This window comes from Thalassophryne amazonica, chromosome 18 (assembly GCF_902500255.1).
Source record: "Thalassophryne amazonica chromosome 18, fThaAma1.1, whole genome shotgun sequence".
In the NCBI taxonomy this organism is placed as follows: Eukaryota; Metazoa; Chordata; class Actinopteri; order Batrachoidiformes; family Batrachoididae; genus Thalassophryne; species Thalassophryne amazonica.
This window is the reverse complement of record NC_047120.1, coordinates 40,509,393-40,525,184: the sequence shown is the minus strand read 5'-3', so window position 1 is coordinate 40,525,184 and position 15,792 is coordinate 40,509,393. Positions and strand designations below refer to the sequence as shown.

The 15,792-nt window shown below is 39.1% G+C and overlaps 1 protein-coding gene across 1 annotated transcript in view; it reads right to left on the bottom strand.

Moving 5' to 3' along the window:
• Positions 1 to 196: 196 nt before the first annotated feature.
• Positions 197 to 15,792, bottom strand: part of LOC117531610 (kelch domain-containing protein 1-like) — a 29,325-nt gene continuing 13,729 nt past the window's right edge. The window contains exons 5-13 of the mRNA XM_034194750.1: positions 15,470 to 15,560; positions 14,359 to 14,457; positions 14,193 to 14,267; positions 9,428 to 9,486; positions 9,218 to 9,330; positions 8,984 to 9,056; positions 6,098 to 6,182; positions 4,932 to 5,011; positions 197 to 587 (exon numbers count right to left, since the gene is read on the bottom strand). Of these exons, the coding sequence (XP_034050641.1) occupies positions 452 to 587; positions 4,932 to 5,011; positions 6,098 to 6,182; positions 8,984 to 9,056; positions 9,218 to 9,330; positions 9,428 to 9,486; positions 14,193 to 14,267; positions 14,359 to 14,457; positions 15,470 to 15,560 (811 nt within the window). The 3' untranslated portion in view covers positions 197 to 451. The remainder of the gene's footprint in view (positions 588 to 4,931; positions 5,012 to 6,097; positions 6,183 to 8,983; positions 9,057 to 9,217; positions 9,331 to 9,427; positions 9,487 to 14,192; positions 14,268 to 14,358; positions 14,458 to 15,469; positions 15,561 to 15,792) is intronic.

The window sequence follows — 15,792 nt, the reverse complement described above, 5'->3', positions numbered from 1 at the left end:
GAGCGCTCAAGATTTCAAAACCTACACCCTCCCCTCCATTCAGTAATCACTTTTCTTCTTCCTAACATCACGTTAGGATGACAGCTATTGAAACACAAATTTATGACCAACAGAATGAGAAGAATCTTTCGATCTGGATGATTTCCTAGAGACTGATTTTGACATAAGTAAAGCAATAAATTTTGCAACATGTAACTACTGGTCAAAATATCAGTACCTTTATTCAGAGACAAACACTGTACAAATTGCTTTATGCCAAAATGGGCTGAAGTAGCTGTTGAAAATAAGACAGAAGGAAAAACTTTATTTACAGAATATGTGAATGTATAAGTTAGAATGAGACCTTGGTATCAAGGTTTTTTCAAGTCATTTCACATTTTGCTTAATTAAAAGTGAAGACAGTGAGGTAAAGAATGACTGGCTCAGAACTGTACTGCTCGAAAATCAACCTTTAAACTGTGGACACAGGTTTGGTGGCAGAGAAAAAGACAATTCTTTTTTCCAGTTTGCTCTGCAGTCTTGATGGCAGGTAGCTCAACTTATTTCCAAACAGGTTGGCGTTTCTTCCTATGAAGTCCTCACACAGTCTAAAAGAGAAAAATAAAAGTATGTTCAAATGGTTCAACTTCCTTCTGTCCACCTGCTCTGACACGACCGTATGTTGGCTTGATGCTAGCTGGCTGTTAGCATGCACATCATTTGGTACCTACATGATTCAAGAGGGGGAACCAGGAATTATTTATTTATTGTATAATCTGCATTTTTAATTCCGCCAACGAAGTTGGGCAGAAGCTTTGTTATGGCCCCTGTTTGTTTGTTTATTTGTGAACAGCCTGGAGACCACAATTTTTCATATATCAATATGAAATTTTTACAGATTACAGATTTTGTGGTCATTTAAATTTAATTAAAGTTAAATTTAACAAAACCACATGCCCCCAATCACTCTCATATCTGAAAGTGAGGTGCAGACTGGCACTCACTATCACCTGACAAAGTTTGATCTGGATCTGATCCAGATTGTGGATTTTGTGGACATTTGAATTTAATATTGAAAGGCCCATTTGGTTTACATTTTGCATTATATTTCAATCAAAACTGCCTCAATCACTCTTATTTGTGACAATGAGGCGCAAACTGGCACTCTCAGTGAATAAACAAAGTGAGATTGGCATCTGATCCATATTGTGGATTTAGCGGATATTTGATTTAAACATTGAAAAGCCCTTATGATGTGTATTTTGTATTATATTTTACCTTTTGAAAAGGCAATTCTAACAGGACTTTGACCTTGAAACATTTTTCCAAGGTAAAAATTTGTGGAATTGGAAACTAGTGGCGGACGTTTGCACTCTACGAGTTGCGGTGCTCTAGTTGAGAATTGCATTCCTTAAAGCCCCCATCACACAGCAAGAATATGGAGGAGCCATTCCGACATGGCAAATATTGCCATTATCCGACACGGTCAGGAGGAAAAGGGGCGTGGTCTAAAGGTATCCGGACTGCCTCATTCACACCTGCACGATGGCATCCAAAGCGTGTTTAGACAGCAGGTGGATGACACAGATTGCTGTCACACGGCCATAAACGGCCGACCGATCTCCAACAGTCTGCAGGGCACGTGCACGTCTGCGCGTGTGTGTGGGCGGCACACCTGCACACCAGTATATTACTATGTGCACATGCAGGACAATACCAGACATACCGGCAGGCATACTGTCCCAGATCTATCTCGAGGTTCCGTCATATGCGCTCAAATCGTTTTGTATCGCGTTTTGCCGCCATCAGAATATGTAAATTGCAGTTAGATGGTCCTCAGACTGCTCATGGCCCGCGGTCAGAGAAGTGTCCCATCTTGACCACACCCGGAGAATTATGTACATGTGCTTCACACTCGGGGCTACCGGCAGATTTTGACCAAGTGTGTCGAGTTGACTTCCGCAGATGGCTGTCAGAACGTTTTGGAACTGAAATCTGACACCTTTCGGATGTTCGCCATTTCATAAGTCCGATCCCACTCTGCGTGATTCCTGCTGTGTGTAACCACGGTATCAGTATATCTAAGAAACAAAGGTTAACAAGCAAGAAAAGAAAAGCTGATGATCATGTAGGAAAAAATTGGCACTGCTGAAAATGGAAGATGATACTATATTTCGGTCACCACATTTTTTTTTTTAAAAATGCCACACTGTCAAAAAATTAAGTGTAAAAACAGAAGAGCCAGTTGTAAGAATAATATAGAAATAATTAATTTTTAATCAGTCCAATGGTAAGAATATTTCATGAGGTGAAAGACGGAATGTTCCATTCAACATTCCATCATTCACCGCATGAAATATTCTTTCCATTGAACAAATGAACAAAACATTCATTATTTAGTTTATATAATGACTAAAATAGATCCTTGTCACTTGATATTTTATTTATTTATAAACAAGAGAAAGGGACTTACATTTTGGAGCATGTCACTGGTCCTTTGATGTCAACAGGTTCCAAACAGTCCAACACAAACTTTAAATAGCCTCCTGACTACCAGGACATATATATATATATATATATATATATATATATATATATATATATATATATATATATATATATATATATGTGTGTGTGTGTGTGTGTGGGTGTGTTCTGGTAGTCAGGAGAATAGAAGTCCAATCCAAAATCCAAAATTGTTCCCAATGAACTAGCAAAAACAGTCAGATAGTTCAAAAACAATCTTGATGCTGTAGTTCATAGGTGATGTGTGCATCATGTACAGACTGCCGTCTGCTTTCTCATTCCAGCGAAAAATCGCAACAGAAATGTATCGACCTCTTCATCTGACAGCGGTTCCACTTCACCTAGAGACGTCCCAACGAATACTGCAAATGCCTCCAAATGGCTTACGGCGTACTAGATTTCTTTTGTGTGTGTGTATGTGTGTGTGTTAGAAGAATGAGCAGCTCCCGCCATGTTTGTTTTTAAGCTCAGCGCCGTCACTGCTAGTGTGAGCCCGCGCCATGGTCCCAGCGTGCAATAGCACAAATCATATTCACCTGATTCAGGAAGTCGGGGGGGGGGTGGCTCCATTCTGTCAAGCAACTTCAGGTTTGCCACTGCATCAATGATTAGCTACGCGAGAACACAGTACGCTAAAAGTGTCCAAACATGAGCAGCATTAATTGTTCAATTCGCGAGTGTCACAACAACTGGAAGAAGAGGAAACTATCGCTTTCAGAATGATGTTTTGAATGTGGAAAGTAGAGATCTGAGTGCTGTGGAGGAGCATTTAACTTGTTCCCTCCTCCACTGAAAGACGAGGATCTCCGGTGCTGGCTAAAGGCGCTGAATTTGAAAAATCCACCCAGATGTCCCGATGTCTGTTCTTTTTTTTTTATGGAGAAAAAACCCACACCACTGGATCTTTACCCAGAGAAATGGTTGGACTATAACGCTCCGTTGAAGAAGCCACAGTGGATGCTAGTGAGATAAACGGGTAAGCTGTGTAAGTGTGTTTGTAGCATTAGCTGCTATCTAACTTGCTATCTAACGCATTTTCTGCTATTTAATACAACCAAGCACTGCATGAAATAACACCATACGTATATTAATCTTGGCATTACGGTGGTACTACTTGTCGGGTAGTATTTTAACTTGATTGTGCTTTTATATGAGCTTCAGCAGCACTGTGCCATGTGAAGCTCATAGTTCCTCATAGCCAAACCGTCCACACCGAGTGACAACACAAAGTAGTTAAAATAATCGAAGGTCACTTTTTCATGTCATCGTCCCCCTCTGTCATGACCCGTGTCCATCCCTTTAAGCTTTTCAAAAAGGTTTTTGTTTCTACCCATGTAATATCTTCCATTGTTCTATACTGAAAACCCCGCTCCCCGGAAGTACAAAGACAAAACGGAAATGCCTCTGTTGTAAAAGTGGGCGGGGCTGAATAATGTGAATAGTGCTTTATCATATAGGGCTAAACAGCACGATTGCACAGTAAGTGGAACACAATGGCAAATGATATGAATAATCCATGTCACGTGACATACAAACCACCAATCAAATGACAAGGATCATATTCTGGCATTGGTTAGTGGTGGTGGTACGCAGTAGCTAGCTAGCTAGCTATCATGGCGACCTATCTTATTGGGTAGCCATGACGTATCATCTCATTATCTTCCAAAGTATAAACTATTCTAAAAAAGACTGAGTTAATTTGGACTGAGTTGTATGACAATACGGGATGTTGTTAATTATATTACTATCAGACACACTAGCTAGCATGCAGATGACTTGGAAATTAGCATGATTATCATAAAATAAGTGTGTGTGAGACATTATTTTGTGCTCAGACTTTAAAATATGGTCCTTCAGTGGTGCATAAAAACTACACTCAGATTGTCTACTATACTATCAATATGTAATGTCCAAAACTTTTCTGATTTCTTTATTATTATAAGTTGTCATGCTGGTTGTTAAAAAAAACTACATTTACTGAAGTAGAACAAACATTTGAAGTTATTATCTGGAACTTTACCTGACAGAACCATAAAAGGGCCAAACAATACAACAATCTTAAAAAGAGAAGTCCAATGAAGTAAGAACAACTTGACTGGAGTAAACAGTTCATTCACAGGTGGAAACATGTACTTTATTTTACATACGTTATCACCTAAATATAATAGTGATGTAGTCTAGTAAAGTCAGCGTGTCTCTGGGTTGTTCAGCTCAGACTGTCAGAAGTGTGTGAAGGGTCTCTGTGGACTTGGGAATGCAAGATAGATGAAAACAACTTAAAAACACGCTCATACATGCTCCTGCCTTCAGTAACTGCATATAATGTACAGACACGCATATGACTACAAAAGTCATACTGTTACAGGCGCGCCAAACTATGCACAAAATATGAAATTAGATCACACAGAAAGACAGCAGAGACTGACCTGAATAGGGAATACGGCTGTGTCTGAAAAACAACCACGTCTCTGCAGAGATGTTGCCCCGGTGATCTCAGGACAGCTATCTGATGTCAGAACAAACAACACAGAAATGAGGATGCACATTAATGACAGCATAGCAGGTCCAAAACACTTATATGTCTCTCATACGTGTAATAATAAATATTAAAATATATTTCACACATTCTTGCCTGGAAGGAGGAGTAACAGGAAGACAGAGGACGGGAAGGACAGGAACATTAGCAGCCAGTAAGCCAATAGCAAGCAGTATTTATATATGTATTTACATTTTGCAAATTATTTTTTACTTCTACATTTGATACCCTGTGTGCTGCTATACAATGCTGCTGGAACCTCAATTTCCCTGAGGGCGTCTTCCCAAGGGATGAATAAAATTCTATCTATTCTAATCTAATCTTGTCATACAATTTCAGACACCCCTAAAATGTATGACCGTTTTTTTGTCTTGTTAAATGTCTAGTCTACCTGCCTCACTCCCAACATCATCATTTAAGTTTATTGTCCAGTGGTAATGTTAGCTAGCGTTTGAATTTAGACTGAAGTTATAGTTTAACTAACATTAGCTAGCTAACGCTAATGTGTGCCTTTACATTACCCCCATCCCCAAATAGTAAGAACTCCAAATGTCATGGTATAATTCATACTCAGAGTATTTTTGATCAACCCTTTGTAATTGACTACGTTCGTGTAAAGAAGAGAAGGGCACTGATACTATGTCTAGGCCATGTCAAAAAGTTCACTGCCTTTAAAGCAACACCTATTCCAAATTTAATTTCCACAAGCAACAACTTTGCACCATGTTTAATTTAAACCAGCTTTTTTGTGCAGTAATACAACTTATCAGACATTGGTGAAAATATATCGTAACTTCATTGGCGACAGTAGAAAATGTTCAGATTTCTTTTGTACATGTACACCCTCAATATTGAAGTATTCTAAAGTCCCATGGTTTACAGAGTCAAATTATACAGGTGTTACATTCAGGTGCATTTGTTTTTTGTATTAATATAAGTGCATACTTTGTGTCTTTAAACCAATTCTGACATCTTAATTTAACATAACCATAGTAGACATTCTGCTGGGAAAAACTATGAAAATATTCAGACATATCACGTGTTCTCATTACATACCGTGTCCACAAGTACACAGAAGTTGCTGCTTCCCCCAAACATAATAACATCATTATCTCTTCCGACACATGCTGTGTGGCAAACCCTGAGGAGAGGGAACATTTGGGTGATGATTTGTGAACTACAATCACTTCTCTAATATGACACGGACAGAGATACGGCTGAAACCGTAACACTGACTACTTATCCACACAATCAGGAATTTATACTTGCTTAAATAACAAAGGCAAATAAAGAGATTCAAGAATTTAAAGGGTCCTTTTATGAAACACTTTTGGACTTTTGTAATGTATATCACAGAAGTCTAAAACAACCTATTTCTCTCCTGAATTTCATTTATGGCAAAGTAAGTTTCAGGGTTGGGATGTCTATTCATAATAGTAGCCTACGACTAACCCAACAAGGCAACTAATTTTCTTCTAGTCAACTAGTTGGGTAATTGTGACAGCATGATTTTCCTACAATTTAAATGTAAATCATTAAACATACATACATATATATACATATATATATACATATATACATATATATACATATATATACATATATATACATACGAGGGCTGTCAATAAAGTAACGGTCCTTTTTATTTTTTTCAAAAACTATATGGATTTCATTCATATGTTTTTACATCAGACATGCTTGAACCCTCGTGCGCATGCGTGAGTTTTTCTACACCTGTCGGTGACGTCATTCGCCTGTGAGCACTCCTTGTGGGAGGAGTCGTCCAGCCCCTCGTCGGAATTCCTTTGTCTGAGAAGTTGCTGAGAGACTGGCGCGTTGTTTGATCAAAATTTTTTCTAAACCTGTGAGACACATCGAAGTGGACACGGTTCGAAAAATTAAGCTGGTTTTCAGTGAAAATTTTAACGGCTGATGAGAGATTTTGAGGTGATACTGTCGCTTTAAGGACTTCCCACGGTGCGAGACGTCGCTCAGCGCTCTCAGCCGCCGTCGTCAGCCTGTTCAAGCTGAAAACCTCCACATTTCAGGCTCTATTGATCCAGGACGTCGTGAGAGAACAGAGAAGTTTCAGAAGAAGTCGGTTTCAGCATTTTATCCGGATATTCCACTGTTAAAGGAGATTTTTTTAATGAAAGACGTGCGGATGGGTCCGCGCGTCGGGACGCAGCCGACGCGGTGCGGCGGCACAGGAAAAACACCTCCGTGTTGATAACCATTTGTAAAATCCAGGCGGCTTTTGATGGCTTTCAGTGGAGTGAGTATATGAGAAATTGTTTAACAGGCAGGACATGTTCCAACTTGTCCTTAAGGCTTTCAACGGAGGTGTTTTTCCTGTGGCGGAGCGTCGCGGCGGCTGCGTCCCGACGCGCGGACCCGTCCGCACGTCTTTCATTAAAAAAATCTCCTTTAACAGTGGAATATCCGGATAAAATGCTGAAACCGACTTCTTCTGAAACTTCTCTGTTCTCTCACGACGTCCTGGATCAATAGAACCTGAAATGTGGAGGTTTTCAGCTTGAACAGGCTGACGACAGCGGCTGAGAGCGCTGCGCGACGTCTCGCACCGTGGGAAGTCCTTAAAGCGACAGAATCACCTCAAAATCTCTCATCAGCCGTTAAAATTTTCACTGAAAACCAGCTTAATTTTTCGAACCGTGTCCACTTCGATGTGTCTCACAGGTTTAGAAAACATTTTGATCAAACAAAGCGCCAGTCTCTCAGCAACTTCTCAGACAAAGGAATTCCGACGAGGGGCTGGACGACTCCTCCCACAAGGAGTGCTCACAGGCGAATGACGTCACCGACAGACGTGGAAAAACTCACGCATGCGCACGAGGGTTCAAGCATGTCTGACGTAAAAACATATGAATGAAATCCATATAGTTTTTGAAAAAATAAAAAGGACCGTTACTTTATTGACAGCCCTCGTATATATATATATATATATATATATATATATATATATATATATATATATATATATATATTTCAAATAATCATATAAGTAATACATTTTTATAACTTTAATGTTCAATTCACTCATAATTTAATGTAGACATTTTCACTGTACTTCCTGAGGAACAAAGATGACTTCACTGAAGGGCTTTACATCTAGCAGTACCACATTTTTCCATGTAGTTCATTGTGTTAATGCTATGTTTTGAACTTGCAATTCTACAGTTGTGTTTATATAGTAAATTAAATTCAATATAGACTTTCACCACATAGATTTGACCATATTATATTTTTGTCAAGATTAATCATCGATGACTAAAGGTACCTAACAAGTCAACTAATGATTTTCAGCAGTCATCCCAAACCTAGTAAGTTCTATGGTACATACAGAGTCATAGAATTGTAGGACTTTGAGGATGTTTAACATTAAAACCCTGCTATATGTAATTATAAAAAGTCGATTAAAAGAAATTTTAAATAATATGATCCCCTTTGAAATGCTTTGTGTTTCCTGATCTTTTTCATATTTTTTATGAAAAAACGCAAGGCCATATTTTCTATATATGGCCTTGCGACAGACTGCCGTTCTGTCCAGGGTGTACTCCGCCTCATGCCCTGTGACTTCTTGAATAGCACACACATTAATCTGCCGCTATCTGATCAGTTATGACTAAATTAAATCAAATCAAATCAATTTTATTTATATAGCGCCAAATCACAACAAACAGTTGCCCCAAGGCACTTTATATTGTAAGGCAAAAGCCATACAATAATTACAGAAAAACCCCAACGGTCAAAACGACCCCCTATGAGCAAGCACTTGGCGACAGTGGGAAGGAAAAACTCCCTTTTAACAGGAAGAAACCTCCAGCAGAACCAGGCTCAGGGAGGGGCAGTCTTCTGCTGGGACTGGTTGGGACTAAATATGTACTTCGGCAGTCAGTGTCAAAACACAAACGTTTCTACCTGGGCTTGTTGTTATGTGTTTGTGTCATCTTTGTCCACTCTTTCTTGACTGTGTGGAACCTCCAGGCATCATCTAAAGGGATGATTGTAAAGATAAATGAGATTTGAATATTCACTTTTATTCCATGGGGGAGAATTAAGCAGATGTCCCTGGACAGCAAGAGTGATAGCTTTTGTTTTTGGAGCTGAATTAAAGATACACTCACTGGTAGTTACTCGGGACCTGAGACTTACTCAGAGTGTTTCCATCTCTCCCGAGACCTCCGTATATGAAGAGTGTGTGATCTGATACGGGTGTCATGGTATGCATAGAGCGCCCTGGAGGTGTGAAAGACAGGGGGGTGTCGCTGAGGACAGAGGAAAGTGCAACAGTGGTAAAAAAAAACATTGAGAAGAAAAGATGAAGACGTCAAAAGTGCATGTTGGCTTGTGTGTGGGAATTACAATGCAGTCCAAGTCCAGGTTTCAAGATCTAAGGAGAATATGTCCAACTCTGCTCTGCCCTGAAAACCAAAGACAACAGTCATATTTATTTATAAATGCACATTTTTTTTGACAGAGACAGTCCTCTTTTCTGCATGATTAAAAGTTTAATTTGGCACAGTGGTAAAGTTTAGTGGTGGCACATTAGCATCTGGATTTGGTCCCCAGGCACTGGACTGTGGCTGCCCACTGCTCCTAGAGGTTGTGTCTAATTGTAATTAGGATGGGTTATTTATTTGCAGAGGACACATTTTGGAGTATATTCATACATGCATGTACAATGACAATAAAGGCATTTCATTCATTTGCAACTTATCCCATTTTCCAAACATAGGACAGCACCCCATTCTCATCCCAAGGCATCACATAGCACAGTCTTTTCTCATGAAAAATTTTTCATAAAACATATGAAACGTAATGCACAAAGGTTTCTACACATTCATACATATTTTTCAACCAAACTCAGTATCAAACATATTCCTCCACTGGGAGATGATGACGACGTCACCGACAATAAGATGGCGGATCATCCAAATCATCTTATATTTATTATTATTGTTATTGTAACCATAATCAAAATGCAAATATGCATTTCTGAATGTTAAATGCAAAACATGCGCTGCACGTGTGTCGACGTTTGTAGAAATATGTGTGAAATGTTGCACTTTTCATATCATACCATATAAAACTCATCGTGAAAATATGTTTTACTGCATCACAACGCAGAAGGCTAGTTTTTGACAACATGCACCAAGAAGCACAGAGAAAAGTGCTGGAACCAGCAAAAATGGTGGATGTTGGAATTCTCACAAGATCAGCTTTGCGCCACAGCTCCAGCAACAGTCACCTTGTGGTAGTGCAAATTTTGTGTGCAGCCATTATGAAAGAATGGGTACACTACGGAATGCTGGACATGGATGTTCTGTCATGAAGCCAGACAGTTGGAAGTAAAAATGAACCTTTAGAGAGAAGGTAAGGGTGCAGTTTAGGCTTCAAGCTGGTTTTACTGGCAAGCATTTAAGCAGATATTACCAGCTCAAGTCTACCAACATCAAGATGTACCTTCTATGTATACTTGGTAATGCTTTGACACAGCAACATGATGTGATATCTTGAAATGGTCCAAAGACACTGATTTGTACACATACAGTCATTCTACAGTCTACAGTTTGAAGGTAGCCACCATGGTGAGTCAATACCAGTCCCCCACCCCCACCCCCCGCCATGCATAATACTTGTCATCGTCATGCATATCAGACTTGGTAACCCTAACCCTTTTTTGAGTTCTCCAAATGCATTTTCACCACCAGGAAATGATATTTTTTGGAACGTGAAACCTGTTAGACAACTTTAGTCAAAACTAAAAACAAAGGTGGACAAAAGTTTGTTCCTCCTCAAACAAACATGTTTATTACATAGAGATATGCATTGCTCTCCCGTGATCCGATGCTGGATAAGCGGTTGGAGATGAATGATATTGATGTATTTCATCTGCAGTGGTTCCAATAGAAATTGTTGGAATTCAGGGCCAAGTCATGACATGGTATTTTGTCCCAGGAATACTTCATAAAACTGATTTGACAAAAACAAAAAGTGGTTGAATCCAATAATTTCTCTGAGATCAAAACCTGCATTGAACAATAAGGCAAATTGATACACTGAGCATCCGCCGCCTGTAATCTGTAACGTGGTCTACAATTGGCTTGATCACTTTAGTTGGTAAATTAGGATGTATTTACTGAACTGTGTCTTTTATATTCTGACACTGCATTTGGAAATAAAAAATAAAAACAACCAGCTGTGTTACTTGCCAGATAATGTTACCACATTGGACAAACAGAATGTTGGTACAACCCCTGGAAAAAATTATGGAATCACCCTGTAAATTTTCATCCCCAAAACTAACACCTGCATCAAATCAGATCTGCTCATTAGTCTGCATCTAAAAAGGAGTGATCACACCTTGGAGAGCTGTTGCACCAAGTGGACTGACATGAATCATGGCTCCAACACGAGAGATGTCAATTGAAACAAAGGAGAGGATTATCAAACTCTTAAAAGAGGGTAAATCATCACGCAATGTTGCAAAAGATGTTGGTTGTTCAGTCAGCTGTGTCTAAACTCTGGACCAAATACAAACAACATGGGAAGGTTGTTAAAGGCAAACATACTGGTAGACCTTGGAAGACATCAAAGCGTCAAGACAGAAAACTTAAAGCAATATGTCTCAAAAATCGAAAAATGCACAACAAAACAAATGAGGAACGAATGGGAGGAAACTAGAGTCAACGTCTGTCACCGAACTGTAAGAAACCGCCTAAAGGAAATGGGATTTACATACAGAAAAGCTAAACAAAAGCCATCATTAACACCTAAACAGAAAAAAACAAGGTTACAATGGGCTAAGGAAAAGCAATCGTGGACTGTGGATGACTGGATGAAAGTCATATTGATGAATCTCGAATCTGCATTGGGCAAGGTGATGATGCTGGAACTTTTGTTTGGTGCCGTTCCAATGGGATTTATAAAGATGACTGCCTGAAGAGAACATGTAAATTTCCACAGTCATTGATGATATGGGGCTGCATGTCAGGTAAAGGCACTGGGGAGATGGCTGTCATTACATCATCAATAAATGCACAAGTTTACGTTGATATTTTGGACAATTGAAAGGATGTTTGGGGATGATGAAATCATTTTTCAAGATGATAATGCATCTTGCCATAGAGCAAAAACTGTGAAAAAATTCCTTGCAAAAAGACACATAGGGTCAATATCAACGAGCAGATGTGATTTGATGCAGGTGTTAGTTTTGGGGATGAAAATTTACAGGGTGATTCCATAATTTTTTCCTCAGAATTGAGTGAGTCCATATTTTTTTCCTCTGCTTGGTCTAAAAAAGTAACAGTTACTGACTGCCACAATCTTTTTTCTTGATTTCTTATAGTGTTTCTTAATGCCAGAAAATTGCCATTTGAAATGACTTTAGTTTTGTGTCATGTCTGTGATCTGCTTTTTTTCTACAAAATTAAACAACTGAATGAACATCCTCCGAGGCCGGTGATTCCATACTTTTTGTCAGGGGTTGTAGTTCTGCTCTCAAAATTTAAAGCTGGAAGGTTTGCAATTCATGTAGACCACAGATTATTTTTTTGTGATGGATTCGTTAGGGTAGGGATATGAAAAAGAGCCAGTCGATGCTGCCAAAACAAACAAACAGAAAACAACTAAACAAACAAAGAAATATACGAGTATGACTGGTAGGGGGATAATAAATCAGTGCTCTGTTCAGTAAAATAGGATGTCCTTCAAAATTCTTGGGGAAACCAGAGCTCCAGATTTGAAGGTGTCTAAGATATAGTCATTTGGAATATCCAGTTCAAATTTGGTGAAAATATACTAAATTTAATTAAAGCTATCATGGGCACAGGAATCAATACTACATTCAGTAAGTGGGCGGCCCTTAGAGGGTCTTTGTGAAAACCAAACATGCGCTAAATTCAAACCCAGCTGAGACAGACTCATTTGGGATATCCAGTTCAAATATGGTGAAAATCTGTTCAATTTAAAGACATCATGAACACAACAAAGAGTGAGCGCACAAACACACAGACAGAGTGCATTTTTACATCGAGCTTCTCGTCTTCTGGCCGGTGGGGAACAATCTATATACATAAAGGCTACGTCTGTCTGTCTGTCTGTCTGTCTGTCTGTCTGTCTGTCCCAAAATATAATATGCAGCCCTAAAAACTATATATATATTCTGAATCCTCATGACATGGGGAACAAAGTGATACCATTTTTTAAAAAGTTGAACTGAAAATTACCCCCAAAATAGCCATTTATGTAAGACCATACAGTGTTGTACCGTGTGCTTTTCATGCTGCCACTTCTGTCTGTCTTTCTGTCTGTCCGGGATAAACTCCCAAACTATAATATCTAGCCCCAAAAACTCTATATATTCTGAATCCTCATGACAAGGGGAACAAACTGGTACCATTTTTTAAAAAGTTGAACTGAAAATTAAACCCAAAATAGCCGGCTGTGGGTATGACCAGGCAGATTCAAATTTCCAGCCCTGTATATGTGTTGGCCATCTCTGTTTATTTAATCCCTTTCTTCACCTACTTTATGTTCTCAGCTGTTAAGCACCTGACTGTCCTGTACAACCCAGTTTGCCTTCGTGTCTGAATACATTCATTTTATGTTTGTAAAATTGCAATGTAAAAACAGTGAAATACACCACTATCTCAATTTTGATTCATTGATATTTACATTTACTGTTACCTACCTTTTGTGTGTAATTTTGTTATAAATTTGATTGCAAAACAAAGTGCATGAAGGACTTCAAATGTGTTTGTCTTTTAACCAAGTATTTCCACTTTTTCACAGTTTGGGGAGTCCACCTCTTATAGTTCTGCTGGACAAACTTTAGCTCATTAACTATTATATTTATAAGACATCAGCATTACATAAAACAAATGATGGGCAATTGTTTTGATTAAAATGATTGGCATTTGGCTTATGTCTAAAACAGGTTAACCCGGGCAGCGCTGGGTACCCCAGCTAGTAACACATAAATCAATCATAACATAAGCATACATCATTGATTAGAGTAGACTTGTGAGTAGCCCTCTATTGACACTTTCAAATCAGCTGTCAACATTACGTATTTGACCCACGTGACTAAAATTATGTTAAAAAGTTGTTATCGTCAACAACTCACCAAACCACCGGAAATGTAGCCTTTGTTTCCGAGAAGCGCACTGGCATGGCAACTTCTGGGGCTTGGAGCAGAACCCTGATCAAAGACAAGACGCACATTGCTTACACATAGTGTATGACTCAGAAAATTCATGTGGCTTTCATATTAAGAGTCATATTTCCCTCACGTTAGTCTCAGCCAAGCTCCATATAGACGTGTGTATGTCAAACACAGTGACTTCATTGTTCCAGCCCCAGCACGTGAACAAGGTGCCCCCAATCATTGTCTAAATGCAGGAGAATTATGTCAGAAATTAAGAACATCATATATCAATGCATGACTTGTGGAATGCCAAATAAAACCTTCATGGGCAGATAAAACGGTATAGTTTGCAATCTTTGTGTGACCAAATATAGGTGCTGCATGGTCACTTTGTTTACACTACTTCACTCTATCCTCAAAGTCATTACAGGATTTGACTTAAATGTTACACATAATGTTAATGCTGTTCATAATGTTGATTTTGTGTTCTTTTTTGTCTTCTGACTAAGGTATGAAGCCATAACAGTAGCAACTATTGTTACAGCAACTGGCTTGTTAGCTGACAAGCTTGCTGGGTGAGCTACGCTTAGTCATCCTCCAGACATTCGGACAAGGTCAGAATTATTTGCACCACTTATTTGTAACTACAGAATTTAAAATATGTTCAGAAATGAATGCAAATGATCCAATTTTGTAAATTCAATATGCTTAATAAAGTATTCAAGTCAATGAATAAAAACAACTGCTGGTGTACAAAATACAGGTAAAATGTACACCATATACAGTTATAGGTACGTTTTGATGAGTTGGGCTCTTCTGATTGTGACAGCAGCAGTCTGACACCGTAACAATAAATATCAGCAAAAGAAAAATTTTAACTTTTCGGCCTGGCGCAGGCAGTTAGCCTCATTTCTTTTTTGCAGGCAGTGATTGAAAAGTGGCACGTCACTAAACTGGAGAGGTTTCTGTCTGGCGTTCTGGTAAGAAGTCATTTTCTTCCTTCACATCCAATTAGGGGGTGGCTACATAAACATTTCTGATTTAGTTTCATCATTCAGTAAGAAATACTGTGTGGTACTCTATGGTAAAGCTCTCTAGAGCAGCCTGTTCTCTAAACCTGACTGCACACTCAAGAAGAACCTGAGTGAGGGGAAACCGCCAAGACACCCATGAAAACTGAGTTATAGGCTTCTACTGAATTGACTGGAGAAATCGGGCGATCACACCAATCACAACTGTTGCGTTGTTTTGCTAACCCAGGCCATCTCTTCAACAATGAAACTGGACGATGAAGTGTTTTGGACTTCTGCGATGGTCTTGCACCCATATCCACCAAAGTAGATCAGTCTGTACAAAAGGGGGGGTGGGGGGGAGAATCAGAATTTTTCTCACGACCAGTTCACGCTACTGAAATAAATGATTGACCAAAATGGCAGCCTTCATCATGAAAACATTTGAAAGGTCATGGGTTGGGGTGCAATTTTCATTTTTGTAAACCTGTGCCAATTCAACATGCAGCTCCACCTTGGATTTGCTGTGGCGGCCCCGAGTGTAAACAAGGGAGCAGCTGAAGGGACGT